This window comes from Panthera onca, chromosome C1 (genome assembly GCF_046562875.1).
Source record: "Panthera onca isolate mPanOnc1 chromosome C1, mPanOnc1 haplotype 2, whole genome shotgun sequence".
NCBI lineage: Eukaryota > Metazoa > Chordata > Mammalia > Carnivora > Felidae > Panthera > Panthera onca.
The window spans coordinates 188464892-188491681 of record NC_138346.1 but is presented as its reverse complement, the minus strand read 5'-3'; the positions used below and the strand labels follow the sequence as shown (position 1 = coordinate 188491681).

General features: G+C 42.6%; 2 protein-coding genes across 6 annotated transcripts in view; one reads left to right on the top strand and one right to left on the bottom strand.

The window, feature by feature from the left end:
• Positions 1-20487, bottom strand: part of ZMYND12 (zinc finger MYND-type containing 12) — a 28071-nt gene extending 7584 nt beyond the window's left edge. The window contains exons 1-4 of one of the 2 annotated variants that reach the window (XM_060625519.3): positions 20402-20487; positions 19895-20145; positions 9319-9460; positions 8039-8210 (exon numbers count right to left, since the gene is read on the bottom strand). In XM_060625519.3, coding sequence (XP_060481502.1) covers positions 8039-8210; positions 9319-9460; positions 19895-20004 — 424 coding nt within the window. In that variant the 5' untranslated portion in view covers positions 20005-20145; positions 20402-20487. Of the gene's footprint in view, positions 1-8038; positions 8211-9318; positions 9461-19894; positions 20146-20339 lie in introns of both variants that reach the window. The other variant, XM_060625518.3, reaches the window with a different exon arrangement.
• PPCS (phosphopantothenoylcysteine synthetase) lies at positions 20370-23683 on the top strand. 4 transcript variants are annotated; one of them, XM_060625523.3, is made up of 3 exons: positions 20370-20476; positions 21267-21370; positions 23076-23683. In XM_060625523.3, the coding sequence occupies exons 2-3, from the start codon at positions 21278-21280 to the stop codon at positions 23397-23399; spliced, it is 417 nt and encodes a 138-aa protein (XP_060481506.1). In that variant the 5' UTR covers positions 20370-20476; positions 21267-21277; the 3' UTR covers positions 23400-23683. The 4 variants fall into 4 exon arrangements, with proteins under 4 accessions (XP_060481506.1, XP_060481504.1, XP_060481505.1 ...); XM_060625521.3 differs by lacking the exon at positions 20370-20476 and adding an exon at positions 20493-21095; XM_060625522.3 differs by lacking the exon at positions 20370-20476 and adding an exon at positions 20522-20650.
• The last annotated feature ends 3107 nt before the right edge of the window (positions 23684-26790 follow it).

Below are 26790 nucleotides of genomic sequence, written 5' to 3'. Positions count from 1 at the left end.
CCGCTGAATTGTACTTTAAAGGAGTGGATTTTATGCATGTGAACTGCACCTCAATTAAAAAGTTATGTCTATGTATACTTAATATCTTTTATGTACCAGGCCTTGTGTTGATTGATGAGGATTCAAAGATGAATCAAAGCCACTGCCCTTCAAAAATTTACAGCTGGGTTCAGGAAATGCATGTGTGTGTGGCATGAAAACAAACACATTTGTAAAATAGTGTAAGTGCAACAATAGTAACATCATAAGGTTTGGAAGTGGCAGAGATGAGGAGGCGTTTAATTCTATGGATGGGGTGGAGAGGGGGCATTGGAATGGGGAGAAGCATGGTCAGTGCTCTGGATTGAATGCTGTAGTACCCCAAAATCCATAGTTGAAGCCCTAATCCCCAAAGTGATGGTATTTGGAGGTGGGCCTTTGGGAGGTAATTGGGTCATGAGAGTGGAGCCCTCAAGAATGGGATCGGTGCCTGTAAAAGAAAAGGTACAAGAGAGATGATCCCTCTCTCTGCCCTGTGAGGATGCAGTGAGAAGGTGGCTGTCTACAAGTCCAAAAGTGCGCCCTCACCAGACACCATATCTGCTGACAACTTGATCTTGGACTTTCAGCCTCCAGAACGGTGAGAAATAACTGTTTAAGCCACCCAGTCTGTGGTATTTGTTACAGCAGCTGAACTAAGACAGGAAAATCTGAGCTGAGTTTGGAGGATGAAAAGAAGTTTTCCTGAGAGATAAGGGAGGGTGGGCATCCGGGGTGGACAGTAACACATGCAGAACCATGAGATACGAAATAGTGGGCTGTGTTTGGAGAACCATATATGGGTCTGTGACGCTGGAACACAAATGTGTGAGTGATCGAGTGGCAGAAAATGAGGCTAAAGAGGCAGTCATAGGACAGGTCATAGAGGGCTTAGTAAGTTGCGCCAAGGAGCTGGAAGCACGTGGATAAAAGGTAGAGGATTTTCAGAAAGGGAGAGAGAATTGGATTTAGATACAGAAGGATACCCAGGAGCCAATATGGAGGAGGGACCAGAGGGAAGGAAGAAAACTGGAAGACTCTGGAAGACTTTGGAAATAGTTCAGGCCAGAGCCTGAACTAAGGCAGAGAGCAAACATGGAACAGATACACAAGAGGCATTTAGGAGCCAGAATGGACAACACATGGTTACTAGGTAAAAGGCACCTTTATTTCTAATGTTCATATATTGTTGATGCTTAAAACTTTTTCTTTGGTTGTGGGGCGCCTCGGTGGCTCAGTCAGTTGAGTGTCTGACTTGAGCTCAGGTCATGATCTCATAGCTCGTGGGGCTTGGCCCCACATCTGGCTCTGTGCTGACAGCTCAGAGCCTGGATCCTGCTTCAGATTCTGTGTCTCCCTCTCTCTCTGCCCCTCCCCCGCTCATACTCTGTATCTCTCTGTCTCAAAAATAAACATTAAAAAAATTTTTTTAAATAAAAAAACCTTTTCGTTTGGTTGTAAAGATACATAACAGTTTCCTGCCTACCTGCTTGCCTTCTAGGGAGGCTGTCAGAAAACTAAACAGAAAACTGCTGTGACAGCCTGCAGAGCAGGAAGCATGCTCTGGGTGCAAAGTATTTCATGTAATGGGTGCTGCAGCAGAAATGGTCAGGAGACGAGGCCACACACCCCTCACAAGACAGTCTTCAGTTCTGCTTGTGCTTTCTCCCAGGCCCAGTTCATAGGGATTAAATAATAATTAGGAATTATTAAATAATTATTATTTAATAATTTAATAATAATTAGAGATTAAATAATAATTAGGAATAAATAATGTAAGCATTATTTATTCTAGTTGTAATCACAGGTCACCGAATTAAAGGAGGCGAGCTGAAGAAGCAGCAAGCTAAGGGAGGAAACAAGGAACTTATCTTGACTGAAGTTCAAACTAAAACAGGAAAATCCTCAATGAGAAGCAAGAGGCTGAGGCCATGATCCTGGCTCATGCGGACATGGCAAGTCACATCTTCCATGCGGATTTGCTCTGTAAAATAAGAGCTTGAGACTGCGGTCCTCTCAAATTTAAAGAAGCAAATGGCTCTTAGCAAAGGTTATTTAGACGGGGGAAATTGGTAGAGGGCATTGACGTATATTGGACGTTTCTCATTCTCATTGTCCAGTTTTCATTCAAGAAGGCCATGCCAAGGAAGGAAGGGCCCAAGGCTAAGCTGTACCAGCAAATAACAAGCATCCCAAAGGAAAAGGCATCCTTGGGAGAAAAACATTTGAGGCCCCAAATTCAGAGAGCAGGGATAGTGAGGCAGGAGGAGTGCACTGCTCCAAGCAGGTCAGAACTGAGACTGCGGCTGCTGGGTCGGTAAGTTCAGGCATGATCTCCTGGGCACAGTGTTCGCCTGGACAGGCGTAGGGATGGAGTGGAGATACTAGATGCACAAAGTTGCCAAAGGAAGTGAGACTATCCTAAAAGGTCATGTCCTACAACGTATGGAATAGAAAAAGAAGGGATAGCCAGTTAAGGAGTAATGACACTCGTCTGCAGGGTGAGACAATAGGCTTACGCCGGGCTGGCGGCCGAACTGAGAGACATTATGGAGGAAGATTTTGTAAGGCTTGGTGACGAAAGCAAAGGAGCACAGAATAAAGCAGTCACAGATAATCATCTGGGAGGCTGGGAGGCATCCAGGGGAAGGAAAGGGAATTTGTATTTACTGAGGGCCTGCTATCTGCTGTGTGTACACCACGCAAGGCCATTTGCATCTGTGATCTAAGTCTGCCAACAACCCTGTGAAATACGTATCAGAGGAGGAAACTTCATCCATTCATTCAACCGTACGTTCATCTAATTTAGACTCTGCACCGCTCTGCTAGCTGCTCAGCGCATGCTAGTGAGTGAATAAAACACACATGATCTCTGACCTCAAGGAGCTTATAACCAAGGGAAGTAGACACACAGTAAAGAAACAAAAATGAAGTGCTGTGGGGGAAATGAACAGAACACGGTGATCCAAAAAAAAAGAGGGAAGAAACCTACCTTGATTGGATGTTTAGGGAACACCTCTCTGAGAAGGTGATATTTACGCAGACACCTGATGATTGAAGAGAAGCCAGCTGTTGTATAAGGGACTAAAGCAAGAGTTGGAATTTGAACCCAGGTTCTCCTGCTTCCAATGTGCTGACAACAGTGGGGGAGGGTGAGTGAGGTGGCTCTTCGAAGTGTAACTGAAAATATCATCTCTAGCTTATTAAAACTCCAAAATTCGACGGAAAGGAAAAGAAAAGGCTAAAATACCTCTTTTTTTTCAACTTTTTTTTTTTTTTTTTTTAATTTATTTTTGGGACAGAGAGAGACAGAGCATGAACGGGGGAGGGGCAGAGAGAGAGGGAGACACAGAATCGGAAACAGGCTCCAGGCTCCGAGCCATCAGCCCAGAGCCTGACGCGGGGCTCGAACTCACGGACCGTGAGATCGTGACCTGGCTGAAGTCGGACGCTTAACCGACTGCGCCACCCAGGCGCCCCGAGGCTAAAATACCTCTTATTTTCCCACTCCAGTCTGAAGGAACCGCTAAGATGAGAAAGAGACATGTGCTCAAGGAATGTGATTTATTTAGGGGCGACTGGGTGGCTCAGTTGGTTAAGCGTCCGACTTTGGCTCAGGTCATGATCTCACGGTTCATGAGTTCGTGAGTTCGAGCCCCATGTCAGGCTCTGTGCTGAAAGCTCGGAGCCTGGAGCCTGCTTTGGATTCTGTGTTTCCCTCTCTCTCTGCCCCTCCCCTGCTATTTAAAAAAAAAAAAAAAAAAAAAGAATGTGATTTGTTTAAACTGACAAAAAGGTTGAAAAAGTTTTCAGTCAATGACTGGGGGAGGTATTAATGAGAACTTCTATTTAGACAGAACCTTCCAGCTTGCAAAGCACTCTCACGTTCATTACACACAAATTCATTTAATCCTCAAAACAATCCTGTGAAGGGCACTTAGATTTGCCAAATGCTTTCTCAGGGCCCACTCGGCGCCACGTTTGTGGGGAGGCAGGTGGGGTTTGAGCACCTCCTCTGTGTTAAGTGCTGTTCTGTGCCCGAAGACACTCTGATGAGTGAGAATAGGGACAGTTCCGGTTCTCCCTCAGCTTATAGTCCAGAGAGAAAGAGAAACTGTAATTAAGTAATCTCATCAATGGATATGTACACCCAGAAGAGGAAGAGGTTTTTAAGGGGACATATAAAAAGAAACTTGGTCCAGTCTGGGGGCTTAAAGAATTAACTCTTTAAATTCTTTTTTTATATTTTTTTATTTTTATTAAAAAAATTTGTTTTTAGTGTTTATTTATTTTTGAGAGAGACAGAGACAGAATGCAAGTGGGTTAGGGGTAGAGAGAGAGGGAGACACAGAATCTGAAGCAGGCTCCAGGCTCCGAGCTGTCAGCACAGAGCCCGGCGCGGGGCTCGAACTCACGAGCTGTGAGATCGTGACCTGAGCCAAAGTCGGACGCTCAACCGACTGAGCCACCCAGGCGTCCCCAAATTTTTTTATTTTGAGAGAGAGAGAGAGAGACCAAGCAGAAGAGAGGGGCAGAGCTGGACAGAGAACCCCAAGCAGTTTCCATGCTCAGTGCAGACTCCGATGCAGGATTCTATTCCACTACCCTGTGATCATGACCTGAGCTGAAATCAAGAGTTGGATAATTAACTGACTGAGCCACCCATGTGCCCCAAGGGGGTGGTAACTCTTGAGTTTAGACCTAAAGGATGAATAGGAGTTAGTTAGGTGGAGGGGAGGGGAGAAGAGATGGGGAGAGTGGCTAAAGAGGAGCCTTCCCAAACAAGGAGGCCAGTGTAACTAAAAGGGAGAGAGACGATGTGAGATGAGGTGACAGAATTCATAAAGGCTCAATCACGCCGCAGCTCATGGGCTGCTTGGAGAATCTGGTCTTTACCTAGTGGAATGGTCTGATCACATTTTGTGTGGAGGCCAGACTGGAGGGAGGCCAGATCCCAGCTAGTGAGCAATAGTCCAGAAGAGAGATGATGAAACTTAGGCTAGGGAGACTTTTCTCAAATCCCACAGCTAGTCAGTGTCAGAAATACACAGGGCCTGAGCTGTATCTCTTTGTCCAGTGCTCTTCCCAGTAGTTTTGGTGGAGGGACAGCTGGAATGGGGAGCCAGACCTGAGCAAGTGAGGAGGGGCATTCTCGCAGTTACATGGCCTGGTAGAGGGGAGTAAGAGTCCAAACTGGTGAGGAGGGGATCTATGCAGAAGCAGAAGCCCTGATTGAGGAGTCAGAGCCCATGGAAGGAGAGAAGGACATCTGCAAAGGGAAAGAGTAGGGATGGAGATGGGAGATTAGTTAATACAGGGGAACTGATGAAATGTATTAATGAAAAAGGAAGCCAGCATTCTCACTGTCAGAGAAGAGAACTACAGATATGGAATGGGAGGAAATTAGATTGGGCATGGGTTCATGCCAGTACCTCTAAATTCAGTCCAACAGGTGTTGGTAGAGGTACCAGGTACTGGCATGGACCCATACTCATATCTCTGTCTCTATCTATCTATCTATCTATCTATTCATCTAACTATCTTTCTAGAGAGAGAGAGAATGAATTTAGATGTAAAATGTGCATACATTATTATATTCATACATATTCCCTAACTCTGTCCATTGAGAAGGCCTGGAGTAGCCCTACCCCAACAGCAATGCATATGTCTAGTGCACAACTCTTGGCTTCTGAATCCCATTTTCCACTAAAAAAAAAAAAAAAAAAAAAAAAAAAATCAAGGCTCCTTGGAGGTATGTTGAGAAAGCAGGAAAGTGATAAAGAACATTGGGGATTGTCAAGGAGACACAGAAGCCAGTTTGAATGGGCAGCCACAAAGCATAAGAGACTCTTAAAAACTGAGAACAGGGGCGCCTGGGTGACTCAGTCAGTTAAGCGTCCGACTTCGACTCAGGTCATGATCTCGCGGTCCGTGGGTTCAAGCCCCGCGTCGGGCTCTGTGCTGACAGCTCAGAGCCTGGAGCCTGTTTCGGATTCTGTGTCTCCCTCTTTCTCTGACCCTCCCCTGTTCATGCTCTCTCTCTCTCTCTCTGTCTCAAACATAAATAAATGTTAAAAAAAATTAAAAAAAAAAACTGAGAACAAACTGAGAGCTGATGGGGGGTGGGGGGGGTGGGTAACGGGTATTGAAGAGGGCATCTTTTGGGATGAGCACTGGGTGTTGTATGGAAACCAATTTAACAATAAATTTCATATATTTAAAAAAAAATGAATGGCCAGCCACTTAGAATAATCTAAGCACCAAATTAATGATAGTATTAGATTATTAACCCATTGAATAGAACAGGGAACCAAGAATTCATTCTGATATAAATAAATAAATGAATATATTAAAAGTTTGATGGAATGGGATATTTCTATAGTTTCAGAATACCTCCCCATAAAATACTTACTAATTGCAAAGAGAGGGAAGAGTATACAAACAAGCTTGTCAGACGCCACCAGTAAAGTAACTTAAATGGGTATCATCAGTAATGGAACAAATTGAAAACATATGCCAACTTGCAGGATGAGGTGAGAAAGAATACAGCCCCACTTCTGTGATATTCCTGCCAAAGATACATCACCTGAGTCCAGTCGTGAAGAAACATCAGAGAGACCCAAATCAAGAGACATTTTATAGAATACTTGGCCTTTAATCTTAAAAGTGTCAGAGTCATAAAAGCCAAAGAAAGATTGAGAAACTATTCCAGAATGAAGGAGACTAAAAATACATGGCAACAAAATGAAAAGGATGATTTTGAACTGCATCCTTCTGCTATAAAGATGTTATTGGGACAGTTGGAGAAACTTGAATGGGATCTGCTTAGTAGATGATTGTAGATGGTGGTGGTACTGTGTTATGAAGGAGAACGTCTTTGCAGGCAATGCATCAGGCAAGCAACTTACTCTCAACATAGCTCAGGGGGAAAAAGTTCAAGGTACTGTATTTCCAATAGCCTTTCTTTTTAAAAGTTTGTTTTTAAAATTTTTTTTAATGTTTATTAATTTTTGAGAAAGAGAGAAAGAGGGAGGCAGGGTGGGAGGGGCAGAGAGAGAAGAAGACACAGAATCTGAAACAGGCTCCAGGCTCTGAACTGTCAGCACAGAGCCCAAGGTGGGGCTCGAACTCACCAGCTGTGAGATCATGATCAGAGCCGAAGTTGGACACTTAACCAACTGAGCCACCCAGTGCCTCTAAAAGTTTGTTTAAAAAAAAAAAATAGTGGCTATTAAGATGTATAAAATGGTGGGACAGTAATTAAAACATTGCAGATGCTCAAAAAGGTTAATTCCCCTCCAAAATGCTAATTGTCTTCTTGTAGCAACCACCGTGTGGGATGGAGCTCCGCCAAAGCTGTGCTTCCCACTCTCAGAACCCCCTCTCCCATCCACGGGAGCAGGTTCCTATACTCCTATTACCATGTGACCCTGACACAAAGGTAGGTAAAGGTAAACACCACACTCAAGCTGAGTCAACACAACCGTCTCTTCTAGGAATTGAACACTGGAAATCAGATGCTAATTAGTTTCTGTTACCCTCCTTGAACCTGGAGGACATGTAGATTCCCTATAAATTCAGCTACATCTGATATTTTGGAGTAGTGTCTTCTGTGGTAGGCATCGGGCAGAAAAATCTGCAGAGATGGAAAATAAAGCAGATGCGAAGACAGAAGCAGAGACAAGAGACAAGGCCCAAGAGAGAAGCAGAGCACCAGCCTCAGTTGGTTACAACACTCTGATTCTAGTGCCTCGTGAAGACTCAATTCCCCTGGGACACCCCAAGGTCCTCGTAAATGTCCTCTTTCTGCTTAGACCAGCTATTTAGTGGATTTCCATCAGTAGTAGCCCAAAGTTGATGACATCTGCTTCCCCACCTTATGCCAAACTTTACAGCAACACTGCTCTTTTACGAAAAGTGTCTTGGTGCCACTTCCAAGGTTGCACTCTTTGGCCACTGAAACGACCCAGTATAGTGCTCTTTTAAGGGGCCCCCGGGGATCTCAAGTCATTTCCCTTACCCAGGCTCGCCTCGGCCAGCAGCAGGTAAGCAGGCACAAGCTCTACGGAACTCAGGCCGTGTAGGTTCATGCGGAAGCGAAGCGAATGCAAAGCTGCCGGGACAGCGGCTTCGTGTTTTCCTTCAAAGAGGTATTTCTGGGCTACAGTGTAGCAGAATTCAGTCAAGTGCTTCTGCGGAGGAAAAAACTAGACCATCAATGGCGGGCATGGGTACACCTGGAGCAAGGCCAACACCTAATGAACTGGTCGAGGGCACCTAGCTAACCTGCTTGTATTAGGGTGGCCATGAAATCCAAAATAGGTGATAGAAAAAACCCGGATTGTGAGTTCCTCAAGGGCCAGAAACAAGTGTCCTTTCACCGTAGTTCATTGATCAGCATAAATGAGTGCTTAATAGAAAACTATGCAATAAATATTATTCTTATATTTGTAATAAAATTGTGGTTTAGCAGAACTGTCATGTCTTAGGACATTCTAAAAAAGTCTGGCTTTCTGCTTGAGTTAACTTTGAGAGAAATATCTTCTCTTTCCTTCTGGAGTTAGGATAACAGATATAGCGAATATCAGAAATAACTTAAACTCTGCATTGTCCCAAGGCCATTCTCAAAGTGCCACAATACTAAAATGGATGAATCTGGTGTTTTGAGATTTATGGCTTATAAAGCCCTAATTTTTTTTAGAATAATTGAGATGCTTATCAATGCCATAAAATCTCCTTTATGTATTCCCTAGTGTATTCATACATCATTTTTTTGACCTCCTCCTATGCACCTATGCTGTTATCAACATACTTGGCATATATGGGTGTTAAGGCTGAATTCTGTTCTCCCCTCCCCCAAACTCAAGCTCTAACCCCTAGTACCCAAGAATGTCACTGTGTTTAAAGACGGGGCCTTACAGAGGTGATTGTTAAAATGAGGCCATTAGGGTGGCCCCTAATCCAATTTGACTGGTGTCCTTTTAAGAAGACATTTGGAAACACCAGGGATGCCTGTGAACAGAGAAAACCAAGCCTGTTGATACCCATCCTTGATCTTGGGACTTCTAGGCTCCAGAATTTCTGTTGTTTAAGCCACCCAGTCTACGGTATTTTGCTATGGCAGCCTTTGGCACCTAATACAGTAGGTATTCAGTAAATATGTGGGGAACAACTGACTGAATGGTACTGAGGGCATAGAGCCACAAAACAAAGTCTCTGTCCTCAAGGAGGTTCGCCCTTTCTCCTGGGAAGTTTCGCGTCACCCGTGAGCCACCCCTGTCACAGTCCCGCAAGACCCACCTGCCGCTGCCGAAGCTGCTGCAGGCCATGCTGCCGCTCTTCCTCTGAATTGTAGAAGGGCATGGTGGTGCGCAGTGGGATCAGGAGCTGACAGATCTTCTCATGGATGCTGTCCCAGTCAGCTCTTTGATGAACCACACCACTGACAATAAAAGCACGGATTTCATGATCTTTACCTTGGGCCTGACCCACGATTCTCTTGGCCCTACTACTGGCCCAGCCCTAAAAACTAGAGAAGCCAGCCCAACACATACCGTCAGGCAGGGAACCCGATGCCATTTCTGACACAAATCCCTTTTTTGTCATGAGGCTATTTGATGGTGTAAGAACTAGTTGGGGAGGGAGGCTGCTGTTTCTTTGGGCACAGGGTCACGTTCCGAAGTCACGTGGTGACGCCGTGGCTGTTCCGCTTTTCTGCTTGGTTAGGAACAACAAAGACGACTTTATCTCTCCATTGTTCTAAGACCATTTTCAGAATATCTGAACACCAAAGTTGATGGGTGAGAGGGTCTTTTCCTCGGGGAAGGGAGAGGAATTTACACTGGTTGAGGCTCTAGGAGACACTTTCCTACCATGAGTGCCACTGTGTCACTTAGCTCTGGAGAGCTCCGCTTGCAGTGTCTGTTGTTCCAGGGGGCACACTGACACGAACACCCTGGGAACGGCCCCAAATCCCAGTGGCGCAGCAGGTGTTTTTGCTAGTAACTATTTCATTTTTTGAGAGCAAAACCAAAGCTATTATTTCAAAGATAAGGAAGCATAGGTGTGGAAAGCTTAAGTAGTTACTCCGAGCCTATACTCCAGAGTCAGGTGTTTTCTTAGTTCTCCAGAGGGAAGCGCTGTGACAGTTGGTATAAAGCTTTTCTGAAATTTACATACAGATTTAGTATTTTTAAACACTTAATTGGACAGGACAGCAGCCCTACAGAGAATCCATTCCCATTCCTTAATTACCTCTGTGAATGATTCCCAAACCTATTACCTGATTCTGACCCTTTCTCCAATTATTTTTGTTTTACATTTCTTTTACATTTTTTTAAATGTTTACTTATTTTTTGAGGGAGATGGAGACAGAGACAAGAGTGTGAGTGTGAGCAGGGGTGGGACAGAGAGAGAGGGAGACACAGAATCCGAGGCAGACTCCAGGATCTGAGCTGTCAGCACAGAGCCCGATGTGGGGCTTGAACTCACGAACCGAACTGTGAGACCATGACCTGAGCTGAAGCTTAACCGACTGAGCCAACTAGGAGCCCCCTTTTTCACATTTTTAAGTATACTTTAAATTCAGTGGTTTTTAGTATAATCACAAGATTGTAAAACCACCACCCTATCTAATGCCAGGACAATTTCATCAATCAAAAAAAAAAAAAATCCATTTGCTCTAGCCGGTCCCCTCATTTTTCTCTCCACCCACTGATGCCCAGAAACCACTAATCTACTTTCTCTCTGTGTTTGCCTCTTTGGGACATTACATATAAATGTTAACAGATAACATGGGACCTTTTGGGTCTGGTTTCTTACACTTAGCATGATGTTTGCAAAGTTCATCCATTTCATAGCATTTATCAATATTTTATTCCTTTGTACGACTGAATGATATTCCACTGCGTGGCTGTATCACTTTTAATGTTTATCCACTCATCAGTTGGTGGACATTTGAGTTACTTCTACTTTTTGGCTATGATGAATAATGCTGCTATGAATACTTGTATCCAATTTTTTTGTGAACATATGTTTTCTTTTATTTTAAAGTTTGAAATTTTAATATTTTAATAGTGTGGGAAGAGGAGAACTTTCATGCAAAAATTTGGATGGTTTTATGGTAATGTCTAGCAAATTTATACATATGCATGACCCTTGTCCAAGCAATTCTCATGTAAGAATTTGCACAACATATGCACAAAACTGCAGCAGACTACATGTGAACATATTATTACTTGCAGAGAAAAATGGACACAACTCACATCTCCATCATTCTAGACTGAACATATATTTTCAATTCCCTGGGCACATACCTAAGAATGGAATTGCTGGGTCATATAGTAACTCTATGTTTAACTTTTTGAGGACTGCCAAAACGTTTTCCACAGAGGCTGAACACTTTTATAGCCCACCAGCAATATATGAAGGGTTCGGTTTTCTGTATCTTTGCCAACACTTGCTATTCTCTTTTTTTAAATTAAAGCTATTTTAGTGTGTGTGAAGTAGTATCTCATTGTGATTTTATTTTGCATTTCCTTAACAAAAATGTTCAGCATCATTTCATGTGCTTGTTGGCCATTTGTAGATCTTCTTTGGAGAATTGTGTATTCAAATCTTCTGACCATTTTTTAACTGAGTCTTTTAGCTTTTTGCTGTTGAGTTTTAAGAGTCCTTTACATATTCCAGACAGACGATCCTTATCAGATATCGGATTTGTAAATATTTTCTCCCATTCTGTGGGTTGTCTTTTCACCTTCTTGATGATGTTCTCTGATGCACAGTTTATTGGGTTGTTGTTGTTTTGTTTTGTTTTTTGGTACTTACTTTATTTGTAAAAAAAAAAATCTGCCTTTTCTTTATAACAAATTTCTAATTCTTTTTTTTTCTCTTTTGAGATTTTTATTTAAATTCAAGTTAGTTAATATATAGGGTAAAATTGGTTTCAGAAGTAGAATTCAGTGATTCATTACTTACATACAACATCCAGTGCTGATCACAAGTACCCTCTTTAATACCCATCACCCATTTAACCCATCCCTCTATCCACCTCCCCTCCAGCAACCCTCCATTTGTTCTCTATCATTAAAAGTCTCTTGTGGTTTGCCTCCTTCTCTGCTTTTTTTCTTATTTTGTCCTTCCCTTCCTCTACGCTCGTTTGTTTTGTTTTTTGAATTCCACATATGAGTGAACTCATATGGTATTATCTTTCTCTGACTGACTTATTTTGCTTATCTGATGCACATAAGTTTTAAATTTTTATTTTTTAATTTATTTTGAGAAAGAGAGAGAGCAGGGGAGGGACAGAGAGGGACAGAGAGGCTCCCAAGCAGGCTCCACACTGCCAGTGCAGAGCTCCACACGGGGCTTGAACTAATGAACCGTGAGATCATGACCTAACCAGAAATTAAGAGTCAGGCACTTAACTGATTGAGCCACCCAGGTGCCCCTGATGCACAGAAGTTTTAAGTTTTGATGAAGTCCAGCTAATCCATTTTTTCTTTGGATCTTTGTGTTTTTGGTGTCCTATCTAAATGGTTGCCTAATCCTAAATTACACAGATTTACAACTAAGTTTCCCTCTGAAAATTTTGGTTTTAGCTCTTACATTTAGCTCTTTTCGTATATGGTGTAAGGTAGGAGTCCAAATTCATTCTTTTGCATGTGGCTATGCACCATCTGGAAGGGACCATTCTTTCCCCAGTTGAATGGTCTTGGCACCCGTGTTGAAAATTAATGGGCCATAAATGTATGTGCTTATTTCAGGACTCTCAATTCTAGTCCATTGATCTATATGTCTATCCTTACATCAGTAACACACAGTCTTCACTACTGTAGCTTCATAGTAAAATGTGAAACTGAAAAGTATGAGTCCTCTAACTTTGTTCTTTTTAAAAGACTTTTTGGTTATTCTGGGTACTTTGCATTTTCATATAAATTTTAGGATCAGTGTGGCCATTTATGCAAAAGTGACAGTTGGAATTTTGACACGGATTGCACTAAATCTGTAGATCATTTTTAAGTGTCACTATCTTAATAATAAGTCTTCTTAATACTTCACAAACATATTCATAAACTATGAATATGGAATGTCTCTCCATTTATGTAGGTCTTTCATTTCTTTCAAAAATGTTTGTGTATATACAGTCTTGCCATTCTTGGATTAAAAAATTTTTTTTGACGCTATTGTGAATGGAATGGCTTTCTTGATTTTCAGACTGTTCATTGCTAGCATACAGAAATACAACTGATTTTTGCACATTGATCTTGTATCCTGTAACCTTGCTGAATTCATGTATTAGTCCTAATAGGGTTTTTTTTGTAGGTTCTTTAGGGATTTCTCTATATAAAATCATGTCATCACCAAAAAGAAGGTCTTTTTTACTCCTTCTTTTCCAAGTTGGATCCCTCTTATTTCATCGTCTTGCCTAGCTGCCCCAACTAGTTCTAGAACAATGTTGCATAGAAGTAATAAAGGTAACATTCTTGTCTCATTCCTGATTTTTGGGGGGAGGGGGAGAAGCTTTCAGTCTTTGATCACTCAATATGATGTTAGCTCTGTTTCCCTATAAGTTTATTCACAGATACCCTTTACCAAGTTGTGAAAGTTTCTTTCTATTCCTAATTTGTTGTGTCTTTATTATAATGGGTGTTGGATTTTATCAAATGCTTTTTCTGTATCTGTTCAGATTGTGTGGTTTTTGTCTTCTAATCTGTTAAAATGATGTCTTAAGCTGATTGATATTAGCATGTTGAGCCAACCTTGAATTCTTGGAAGAAATGCCACTTGGTCATGATGTATAATCCTTTTTTATATCCTGCTGGATTTGGTTTGCTAGTATTCTGTTGAGGATTTTTTGCACCCATATTCATGAGGGATGTTGATCTGTAGTTTTTTCTTGTGATATTTTTGTCTGGTTTTGATATTAGGGTAACGTGGGCCTCATAAAATGAGTTGGGGACTTTTTCTTCCTCTTTTACTTTTTGGAAGAGTTTTTGAAGAATTCGAAGTTTTTGAAGAATCTTGAAGAACTAACTAGCATTAATTTTTCTTTTAAGTATTTGATAGAATTCACTAGTGAAGTCATCTGGTCCTGGGCTTTTCTTTGTGGGAAGTTTTTGGGTTGCTAGCTAAATCTTTTTAGTTAATAGATCAACCCAGATATTCTTTTTCTCGAGTCAGTTTGCCAGTTTGTGTCTTATTAGGAATATATTTCATCTAGGTTTTCTAATTTGTTGGCATACATTTCTACATTGTATTCTCTTATAACCTCCTTGATTTCTGCAAAGTTGCTAGCAATGTCCCCACTTTGATTTCTGACTTTAGTAATTTGGGTGTTCTCTTCTTGGTCAATCTAAATAAAGGTTTGTCAATTTTGTTAATCTCTTTAAAATATCAATTTTTAGTTTTGTTGATTCTTTCTCTTGCTTCTCTATTCTCTATTTCACTTCTCTCTACTCTAATCTTTAATATTTTCCTCCTTCCATTAGTTTTGGGTTGAGTTTGCTTTTTCTTTCTCTAGTTTCTTAAAGTGGAAGGGCAGGTCACTGACTTGAGATCTTACTTCTTTTATAATGTATGTGTTTATAGCTAGAAATTTCCCTCTGAGTACTGCTTTTACTGCATCCCGTAAGTTTTAGTATTGGTATTTTTGTTCTCATTTCATCTCAAAGAATTTTCTAATTTCCCTTGTGATTTCTTCTTTGACTCACAGGTTAAGACTGTGTTATTTCCATACATTCATAAATTCTCCAAATTTCCTTCTGTTATTACTAATATCATTCCGCTGTGGTTACAGAACATACTTTGTATAATTTCAACCCTTATAAATTTATTGAGACTTGCTTTATGGTCTAATACATGGTCTATCCTGGAGAATATTCCATATGCACTTGAGAAGAATGTATATAGATGTCTGTTAGGTCTAGTTAGCTTATAGTGTTGTTCAAGCCTTGTATCTCCTTGCTTATCTCCTGTTCAGTATTCACGGTGGAATACTGAAGTGTCCAACTATTAATTATTTCTCCCTTCTCTACTTCATGCATTTTGAGACTCTGTTGTTGGATACATAAATCATGAATTTTTGCATTTCTACTGCCGATTATATATTTTTACTCAAATGTCTAAGTTAACTGATTCCATTTATACATATTCCAAAACTGGTAACAATAATCTAGCACAGGGTCAGCAAAGTTTGTCTGTAAAGGGCCAAATATTTTAGGCTTTGAGAGCTACATGGTCTCTGTTGTAAAAATTCAACTCTTGTGGTAGCACAAAAACAGTCATAGACAACATATAGCTTTGTTCAACCTCTCTCTCCTTCTTTCCTTCTGGGACAACAGAAATGCAATAAAGTATTTTCTCTTTAAACTGTAACTGCTATCATAGAAATGACATAGAGCACTTAAAAAATTTTATAGAGAATTACTGTAAACAAATCAATTAAAGCACTTAACAGCCAGGATATAGAAAACAGTTGAGTTCCATAGGATATTTATTAAATAGGGACTTTTTGAATAATCGTGTGAGCAATGGAAATATTAATTTACTTAACTGCCTGAATTTTTGTTCCACTGAGAGCATTTGACATATCTAGCCTTTCCAAATAAAATGAGCATTATTTATATATTCATGAGTTCTTTTTCTTATTCATCTGTCTAATCCCTAATACCCAGCACAGAGTCATGCATAAAGGAGTTGAAAATATGTTTTCAATCAGGGCTCACAATCAAGTAGCCTGTGAGCTAGACATTTTTTGGCCAATATCATGTTTTGTTTTGGGTTTTAATAAGTTTAATTTTTTTTAAGTTTATTTATTTAAGAGAAACAGAGACAGCATGAGTAGGGGAGGGGCAGAGAGAGAGAGGGAGAGAGAGAATCCCAAGCAGGCTCCACGCTGTCAGCACAGAGCCCAATGTGGGGCTTGAATTCACCAAACCATGAGATCATGACCTGAACTGAATCTAAGAGTTGAACACTTAACCAATGAAGCCATCCCAGCCCCCCAACCATTACCACGTTTTTTAGACTAAATTTGGAAGACATTAGGCAGGACACTCATTCTGCAGTTTACCACAGATCATACTGTCTCCTACTATTGAATACCACTTCACTATTCGTTTTCTTTTCCTGATCAGTGAAAACATTTTAATTTGTGCCCCACATGTTAAATAAAACTTACTGCAAATCACTCTTATCTATATGCAATGATTTGTTAACTTACAGTACTAAAGCCTCTTGTAACTTTCTGTAATGTTTCAATGTGTACTTTAATAAAATTGCCTTTTCTTACAAATGTTCTGTTCCCTGGCTATATTCTCATAATCCAATATAGAACAATATGTGCAAGATTAACAGAGTGTATAAAACAGATGTATTTATAGGAAAGGAGTATAAAGAAATTGACCAAAATATCAGACTATTAATCTCTAAATTGTGAGATTATAGATTATTTTTCTTCTTTATTTTTTATATTTTCAAATTCTCTATAGTAAGCATGAGTTACATTAATAATTAGGGAAAAAAATCTTTTGGGGTGCCTGGGTGGCTCAGTTAGTTGAGCATCCAACTTCGGCTCAGGTCATGATCTCACAGTTCATGAGTTCAAGCCCTGCATCGGGCTTTGCGCTGACAGCTCAGAGCCTGGAGCCTGCTTCCAGTTCTTTGTCTCCGGCTGTCTCTGCCCCTCCCCTGCTCACCCTCTGTCTCTCACTCTCTCAAAAATAAATAAACATTTGAAAACATCTTAAAAGAAAAAAACTCTTTTGCAAAAAAAGAGAAAAAAAAGCTTTCACAAATTCAAGTTTACTGTCCTTCTGCCTCCTTAAATTTGGAATGAAAGAAAAGAATATTTACTGAGTGTCAGTTTGGTTTCAGGCATGACGCTACATGCTTTGCACTCGACCACAAAACCTGGTGAGGGAGGAGTATTAAAGCCCCCATTTCTGAGATGCAGAACAATTAACTCAGCTTTATTTTATGGAAAAATCTTAAAATCCCCAGGACACAAGCATAGAGAAATCTGAAGAAAAGAAGGTGGAGGGGAGAGGAGAACACCTTAAAGAGAATTAAAGGCAGTGAAAGAGGAGAAAGGAACTAATGGTGGATAAGGGCATAGGAAATAATAACTTATTCATGCATTCATCACATATTTAGTTCCTACTGTTTCACGACACTCTGCAAGAGACTGTAAGGTATATACAGATGGGTTTGACATAGATCAAAAGACAGCATTTGCAGGATAGTCCTTCTACACATATTCAACATAATATCCTGCATTAATGGAACATAACAAAATTGAGATAGCACACGTGTCAACAACTAAAATGAAGAAGGGAAGTAAGAGTCATCTGAGAGTAGAGAGTGACAACAAAGTGAGTTGAGAGGAAGAAGGAATTACTTCTGGCTGCAGGGATGAAGGCAAGAGGGAAAGAGGTAGATGCTCATATCAGGTAGAGGCTCTCCTCTCTCCCCTGAGTGCCAGGCCTGTACTTGAAGTGGTTTACTAGCCATCTCTCCCAAGGGACCTGAAGGCCCTCAAACTGTGTATCCCCTACCCAATCTGTCACCCCCCACCACCTCCTTCTGTGTTAATAGGTTTACTATCCACTCAGAAGCTCGCTTATTCAACAAATGATCACTGAGTGTGCGGTATGTGCAGCCAGCAGGTTTAGGAAGAGACACAGATACTAAACAAGTAAACACGAAATACAAAAGTACAGGAAAAACGAAGAAAAAGGTGAGCGAGAAAACTCAGAGAGGAGTACTTCCAGAAAGACCTCTTTGAAGAAATAACATTCCTGAGAACTGAAGGATGAGAGGGAGCTTGTGGCTGAAGAGGACGTTCCTAGTAGAGAAAACAGTCCAGGTAAAGAAACTGAGGGAGGAAAGGACTCGGCAAACTAGACCTGAAGAAAACCTCGGTAACTACATCAAGGAGAAGAGAGGGTGAGTGTAGTGGGAAATGAAGGTAGAGAAATGACCAGGGCTTTGTAGTTTTTGCTACAAATCCTGAATTGTATTCTAAAGGCAATGAAGACACTGCAAGAAAAACACAGATGCCGTCCCTTCCCTCATGGGATATACAGACCTAGTGAGGAATATGGACTACTAAACAACTGATGTCAATCTGTGTCCTAAATTTTAGGCTAGGGAACATATAGAGTGCTGCGAGAGCACTGAGGAGGAACACCTAATTCAGTCTGAGAGAGGTAGATTCACTTTCTGCTAGGATCACTGCAACAACTTCTTTTTTTTTTTTTTTTTTTTTAACATTTATTCATTTTTGAGAGACAGAGAGAGACAGAGTGTGAGCAGGGAAGGGGCAGAGAGAGACAGAAACAGAATCCGAAGCAGGCTCCAGGCTCTGAGCTGTCAGCAAAGAGCCCGATGAGGGGCTCAAACTCACTGACTGCAAGATCATGACCTGAGCTGAAGTTAGATGCTTAACTGACTGAGCCACCCAGGCGCCCCAACTGCAACAACTTCTTAAATCAGTGATGCGGCCTCCAGGGTCTACCTTCCAATTTATCTTCCACACTGCTACTGTCATCCTTCCTTAACACAAGGGAGAGCCCGTCAAAACGATCCAGGACATCCCAGAGGATAAATTCCAAACTTCTCGATCTCATGTCACCATCTGGCCCTAACCTGTATCTCCTTGGTTTAAACTCCTACTACTACCTACCACAATCGTTTTTAAATGTTCTTTTTAGTAAGAAATACATTTTACCATTACAAACACACATATCCACATAAAATGCTAAAAATTTTCAAGAAACAATTCAAGTAGGGTTACTCTGATACTTTCTATGTTATTCTACTTTCTTCCTTAAAAAAGTGCATTTTCCTTAAAATGCTGGTTGTGATTTATCCACGATCTGCTAAGGGGTCCAGTCTGCAATGTGAAAATCAGCAACTGCTTCCTCCACTATCTTCTCTACCCGGCTCTGAATAAACTCTGTTCTTTTAGCTTTTACCCAAGTAGACCTGGATGCCAGGAGTACCCTGCCCTTCTGTCTTCATTGTTCATTCACCTGGCAATTTCCTACTGACCTTTCAAGAGTCATCGCAAACATTATTTACTCAGAGAAACCTTTCCAGATACTGCCCCCAGCCACTAGGCTTCCATCCTTAGAGGTCCCAGGAAACAGCAGACCTTGAGTGACAGCACTTGTCATGCTGAGTCTATTATAATGACTTTTTAAAACAAGTTAGTTCGCTGGACTAGGTTTCTGGCCATCTGCCACCTAGCAGTTTTATCTCAGGTCCAACATAGGTCTAACTGGAAGCAAAGATCAGGGGATGTTATGTTGAACGAATGAAATCTCATCTCATTTTCTACTACCCTCCCCACACTCTCACCGTCTTGGCTGTGCACCAAACTGGCCTGGTTTCTATTCCTCTAACACACCACAGCCTTTACACCCTCAGAGCCCAGCATTTCCACGGTGGACTGCTCCTACTTTATTTTCACATCAGTATCTACCCTCCAAGAAGCTGTCTGCCCTACTTCCCATCACATTTCCTTTGTCTTTATGGCATTTATGACTCTCTGAAATTATCTGGTTTTCTTTTTGTTTATCTATCTTCCGCATTAGTATGTTAGATCTTTGAGGGACACAGTCCACCAAGTTTCCACTAGTAACTTCAGCTTCTAGAACAGTGCATTGCGCACAGTAGGCGGTCAACAAAACATCTGGTGACGAATGAATGAGTGGGAGAAGAGGCACACACAGAAGTCTTGGGGACCTGTCTTGAAACCGCGTTGAGTGTTCCCTGGCAGAGCTGGTGCTATGGCTTACGCAGGGCACCCAGACCTGTAATGGGGAGAGAGGGAGGGAGTTGAGGGGCCCACGTGCCACATTTCAGGGCCTACCAGTAATAAGTGACCGTGCAGGCCGTGCACACGCGCTCGGCCGGGGCTTCGCACACTTCGCAGCAGAGCCGGCGCCCCTTAGGCACCGCCAGCGGGCAGATGATGTTCATGTTGCAGCCAGCGGCGTCTTCGGTCCCCAGGACGGTTGCCTGGAGAGGACACGCCGGACGCCGGCGTCACGTGACCACTACCGGGCAGCCTCGTTCCCAGGAATTCAAGCTCAGGGGGGAGAAGCGCAGTTCCACTGACATCTAGAGTGTATTTGTGGGGTTAAAAAATAATAATAATTAAAAAAAACAAACAAACACAAAACTCCCCCCCGTTAAGTCCCGAAGGTTAAATGGCCGGGCAATCTGACGCCAGTGGAATCAAAGTCCAGGAAGGCCTATACGGTGGCCGGTTAGAGGCAAAAACGGACAGTTCGTTACCGGAGGAGGAAACTAACATGAGGGGATGTGACCCTTCCAGATGCCTGCCCGCCCACAAGTCCCGCTAGCTCAGGGTCACCTCTGCCGCGCTGTGGGTCGAAACCGGCACGCCTCCCCTGACGCGAAGAAGGCTGGCGCCGGCGTGCGGCGTAAGGTAAAGGTCCGCCCCCTCGCTATTGCGGCTGCGCGGGGACCTGGAGCCGGGCTGGGGCGCGGCGCCGGTGGCGGTAGAGTGTGCGCCAGTGTGGGGCGCGCCCAGGGACTGATGGCGGAAGTGGACCTGGTCGCCGAGTTCCCCAAGCCTGCGGGAGCTGCGCGCTACGCCGAGGTTATGGCTCGCTTCGCCGCCAGGCTGGGCGCGCAGGGCCGGCGGGTGGTGTTGATCACGTCCGGCGGCACCAAGGTCCCCCTGGAAGCCCGACCAGTGCGCTTCCTGGACAACTTCAGCAGCGGGCGGCGCGGTGCCACCTCGGCCGAGGCCTTCCTGGCCGCGGGCTACGGGGTCCTGTTCCTGTACCGCGCTCGCTCCGCCTTCCCTTTTGCCCACCGCTTCCCGCCCCAGACCTGGTTGTCGGCGTTGCGGCCCAGCGGCTCAACCCCTTCGGGCTTGCTGAGCCTGGAGGCCGAGGAGAATGCACTTCCGGGCTTCGCGGCCGCTCTGCGGAGCTACCAGGAGGCTGCGGCTGCCGGCACCTTCCTTGCCGTGGAGTTCTCCACTTTGGCGGACTATTTGCATCTGCTGCAGGCTGCGGCCCAGGCGCTCAATCCGCTGGGTGCGTGCTCTAGGAGTCCAAGGTTTCCTGCAGGCAGAGCCTTTCTCCCCCAGACACTTTTCCCCTCACCTTTTCATTATCCGCGGTCTCACAGCCAAGGGAGCCTGAGTTGAAAAGGACCCGATCCCATATCCCACTCCGATTTATTACACCCTGTGCTTCTCTCTGCAGGCTCTTCTGCGATGTTTTACCTGGCTGCGGCCGTGTCAGATTTCTATGTTCCTGTCTCAGAAATGCCTGAACACAAGATCCAGTCATCTGGGGGCCCACTGCAGGTGACAGGCGCTTCTCTTCCAGAGATCTGATCCCCCTATAATCAATCTTGGGTTAATTCCCTCTTGATCTGGAGATGGCCTTTCTGCATTCCGTATGTGCTAGGCACTAGGGATACAGAGATGAATAAGACACCGCCCTCCCTCAAGAACCTCACACTCTAGTGAGGGAGCTGGACACAGACATAATTACAGTACAGAGTGATAAATGCTCTAGTAGAGGTACGTACAAAGTGAAGTCAGAGCATGGGGTGAGTGAATCTTGGGGAAGTCAAGGAAGGCTTCCTGGAAGAGATGACTTTAAAACTGGGTTTTAAAAGATGAGTAGAGAGTATACCAGACAAAGTAGGGAAGGTCATTACAGATTGAAGTTTGGAAATGAGCAGTGTGCGGTGAACTGAAATTCTTTGGTAAGGCTGGAGAGCAGGGAGAGTGGGGAGCTGGGCAGGGGGTGGGGAAGCTGAAGAGAGCTTACTTCGCAGAAGATTTTGTATTCCCTCTTAAGGAATTTTATCCTGTGGAGCTAAGGAAAACAAGTAGGAGAATGAGACAAAAATTCTTGTTTGAAAAGAACATTCTGGCATCAGTAGGGAAGGTAAATTAGAGAGAGAGAGCGGTGGGTGTAAGATAACCATGATGGCTGTAGTTTGAGGAAAGGGTATGTATGGGGTGGCTAGTGGTGTGGTTCAGATGTTGAGATGATCTGGCTTCTTGGAACCTGAGAGAATTCTTAATCATTTATGAGACAAGCAGAATTTAAAAGGAGAAACTCTGCCTGTGGGGCACTTGCTGTTCATTTGTTCAACAAATAATTTATTGAGTACCCTCTATATGCCAAATACTATGGCAGGACTTGGAGATAAAGCAGTGTAAAGAAATACACTGTGCCCCTATGTTGCTTCTCCTTTGCTGAGGAGACCATAAATAAGCCAAATGCATACTATGTTAGATAGTGGAAAATGCTAAGCAGAAAAATTAAGTGGGGAATGTATGTCTAATCCCTATGCTAACTTTCTGAGGGGGATATCCTGATAATTATCGTAGTAATTTCACACTTTTAAAAATCCGGGAGCTTTGATGTATCCTGTATTTTTCGGTTCTTCCTTGAAAGTACATAAACCGACTCAACATTCTTAGAAGGGATCAAGAATGGCATAGTGGGAGTTTTGATCAAATGAAAATAAAAATCAGTTCTGTTTCTTCAGCGCTAAGATGTGTTATGAGTGACAGTGTTTAAGTGGAGTCAAATAGCCATTCTACCGGTGCAAGAAATACTATAGGCGGAGGTTTAAAAACCCAACTTTAATTAAATTTCTGCCAAAGTTACATTTGGGTTATAGATTTGCATGAACAGATTATTTGCCTTTGTTTATTTGAGTGTTTGGTAAAATGAGGGGAATGTTTAATAAAATATAATGCTCTTTTTCTAGAGCTCTGTTAATGGTAATGAGGGTGGTAGGGCAAGGTTAATTCATGGCTTGTCCCAGGATTTGTATAAAGCCTTGGAATTAGGTATCTTTATGAACCCTCTAGAACCAAGGCTTTTAAGCCAAGCATGTATAATGCTTTGAAAAGTTTGACAATGAGAAATACCACTTAAACTGACTTAGCCAAAAATCTGAGTCCTTGCTTCCTTAGTTTCCCATGAGATTGACCTGGTAGATACTGAGCTTTGTTTGCTTATTAAGCTTTTCTTTTTCCAATACAGATAACCATGAAGATGGTGCCAAAAATGCTTTCTCCTTTGGTTAAAGACTGGGCTCCCAAAGCATTTATAATTTCCTTTAAGTTGGAGACTGACCCTTCCATCATACTTGATCGTGCACGGAATGCTTTGGAAGTTTATCGACATCAAGTGGTGATAGCTAATAGCATTGAGTCACGACGGTCCTTTGTGGTTATTCTAACCAAAGACTCAGAAACCAAGATATTGCTATCAGAGGAAGAAGTAGAGAAAGGTGTAGATATAGAAGACAAGATAGTGGATGATCTTCATTCTCGACACACGGCTTTTATACATGACAAAAACTGAAGTGAAAAGCCTTTGTAGGATCAAAACTTGTTCAGTGGATCAGGGCTCTTACAAGTGGTGAAAATAAACCCTTTGCTTCCATAAAGACAGAGAAAATGAAGGGAGAAAGCAGTGAGTGGTATGCAGGTGAATATAGTTTGGTATTTGTCTTTTAAAGGTCATTTCATACTCCATAAAAATGAAAACAAGAGCAAAGCAGTTACGACCAAGCCACCTGACACACTCACCTGATTATCATCTGGATTTTGAAAATGAACACAAACTGTTGCTCACCTTTAGAAAAAGAGCTCATTGGGAATTCTATGCCTCAGCATATACATGTGAGGCCTGAATATCAACCTTCTTCATACTATGAGAAGGATTAGGGATGCATGAATGGCCATGCCTTGAAGATCAAATATTTCTTGATGCCTACTATGTGGTAGGTCCTGAGGATTATGAAGATTAAAAAGATGAATAAATATGTCTCTGTTTGGGAAATGGATGTATGAATAATAAAGTGCAATAAAGTATGTGCCCAAAAGCCAACACAATGGAAGTGATGTTGTTTTTATCAAAGATGGGAGTAGGAGAGAAGGACCCTTCCCTTGGGATAGATTCCCTGTAGAATGATGTGCTTCCCCCTACATTTACTTTTTGCTCCTTTTCCTAGATTGACTCTCTATTTGAGATAACAGTTTGCCTTTCAAATATTTTAGAACTGCTCTTAGGGGAAATTTAACTTTGGCTTCTATCCCGGGGCCAGGCAGGGACCTATTAGTGACTTCTGCCTTGAGGGAAGCTTTACAATGTGGTAAGGAGTATGGGCTTTGGAGTCAGCCTGTTTGATGGTTCCAGCTGTGTCACCTGTGACCTTTGTAAGCTTACGCCCTTAACTTACTCTCAGGCTCCTCGTTTATAAACCAGAGATAATAAATCTCTCTGCTAAGTAATGCCCTTTGTGGCAAGGGTTAGATAAAACAGCGAAGATAAAGCATTAGTCTGGTGCCTGGCATTTAGATTTTTCACCTACGCTTAAATTTTATGGTGTATTTTCTGGTGGTGGCAGTATTATTCTGGTGCCTCGCTTGGTCCCTGAATTCTTAAGATTTCAAAGCAACTTTCACTGTCCTGAGCTTTGGGTTGGGAGTGCACAAGAAGTGTGGTTCAGAAAAATCCCCTAATGATCTGTAGGATGATCCAGAGGGCATATTGAAAAACTACCATTAGGGGCGCCTGGGTGGCGCAGTCGGTTAAGCGTCCGACTTCAGCCAGGTCACGATCTCGCGGTCCGTGAGTTCGAGCCCCGCGTCAGGCTCTGGGCTGATGGCTCGGAGCCTGGAGCCTGTTTCCAATTCTGTGTCTCCCTCTCTCTCTGCCCCTCCCCCGTTCATGCTCTGTCTCTCTCTGTCCCAAAAATAAATAAAAAACGTTGAAAAAAAAAATTAAAAAAAAAAAAAAAAAAGAAAAACTACCATTAATAAGTAGATAGAAATAGGAGTTATACGTATTTGATTTTAAATGCTGTTAGTGGAGCACCTGGTCGCTCAGTAGGTTAAGCATCTACCTCTTGGTTTCGGCTCAGGTCATGATCTTACGGTTTCATGAGTTCAAGCCTGGAATCGGGTTCTGCACTGGCAGCACAGAGCCTGCCTGGGATTCCCTGTCTCTGTCTCTCTCCCTGTCCCCCACTCGCGCTGACTCTCTCTCTCAAACTTTTAACAAAATAAAATATAATTAGTCCTATTTCATGGAGTTGGGAAGGGTACCCCCTTGTGTCTAATGACAGGCACAATTTTAGTTGAAAAGATTTGAGTAGAGGTGCCGAAATGCATTGAAATAAATCAGTAAGTCAGGAGATGTGACTCTTTGAGCAGAGGAAAAATAACTGCAGCAATCAGGACTATTCTGTAAGCAGCAGTTTCATTGAACAAAAATTTTAAATTAACTTAAGGTCCAATTAGCAAAACCTCAAAGACAACAAGCTGTCAGCAGTGGCTGCAGTACTGAAGGGATAGGAAGCAAAAGACTGATTTTCTTCCCTACATCTATAGCTTTATGTGAATGATGACTGTCATTATGATGTTGGAATGTCCAATAAGAGCAAATGGAGTGAAAACTAGAAGAGATCTTAATGTTTGTTTCTGCCATAATTATTACTTCCCTGGAGAACCATTTCCTATCCTGTTTTGTTATGCTTAAATAAACGCCACTTCCCTACATGCAATTATTTAAAGTGTTTCCCAATTCAGTTTAATTTTCATTTGGAGCACTTAAACAGTATTCACACATGTTAATATTCCAAGAGATTTTTTGTTTGTTTCTTTAACAGCAAATAGGAGTGTGCAAGGGAAGAAATAATGAAAAGGAACATGAGTCAATGAGAGCGAATGAGAAGGCACTTGATCTAGATTGGATGACCAAGGATTGTTTAGAGGAAGTGACACTTGAACTGATAAGTAGGGGTTAAGTGGGCCGGAAGTGATGGTGGTGAGCATTTTAGATCAGAGTAAAAACACTTGCAGGGCTCTTGCACGAGGAAATGGTTGAAGCACTTACAGAAAGTAAGGGATAAGATCTGTCCAGACAACTGGCCAAGCTTTGGAAAGGATCCTATGTGGAACTAGAATAAGACTGAAATGTACCTGTGTGGGATATCAGCAAAGCAAGGGCCCCCAAAACAGGAGTCAAATCAAGCTTTGAAGAACTAGAATCTTCCGATAAGAGCATTTAAATGAAGATGATATAAACCAAGCCTCTGTGAAATTGTCACTTAGAAATTATTTTGCATGACATAGGTGGAGGAAGGAAGGGTTCATCCAAACTGAATTTTCAGTGCTTGGGACTTCTCCTTCCTCTCCTCCTCCTCTTCTTCCTCCTCCCCCCCCCCCCCCCCCACCTTTCTTCTTCTTCTTCTCCTCCTTCTTCTTTAGTGCTTAGAACTTCTAAAGGGCTCTGTCTCAGGGACAATTCTAGTCAAGTCCGGTTTATTCATGTTTTACAGTAATAAAGACGGGTCCAAAAATGTGATTTGTCTTAGGCGCCCCAGGTAGTGACGGATCTAGGCTTAAAACTCAGAACTCCTGACCCTCTCCCTTTTAAGAATGAAGTTGCTTCTAGAAAAAAATAAAACCATTAGGCCCGGTCTTTAGATAAGGCCAGGCGGGAAGCTATTTGATAGTTATAAATGCCCGCTAACAAAATGTATCCCCGAAGTAGCAAGCGTGCGCCCGGTTGTGACCATGGTTACTGCAAAGCCAACGGAATGAGCCGTACCTTCAATCCTGCCGAAAAACCCCGCCCCATGACCCAAAAGCCAATGGTGTGCACTGTCTCCACAGGAAGAGCAGCCCCTGAGCCAATGGTGCGCGTCGTTTCTATGGTTCCCGCCGGAAGGATGCCTTGGCGTCCC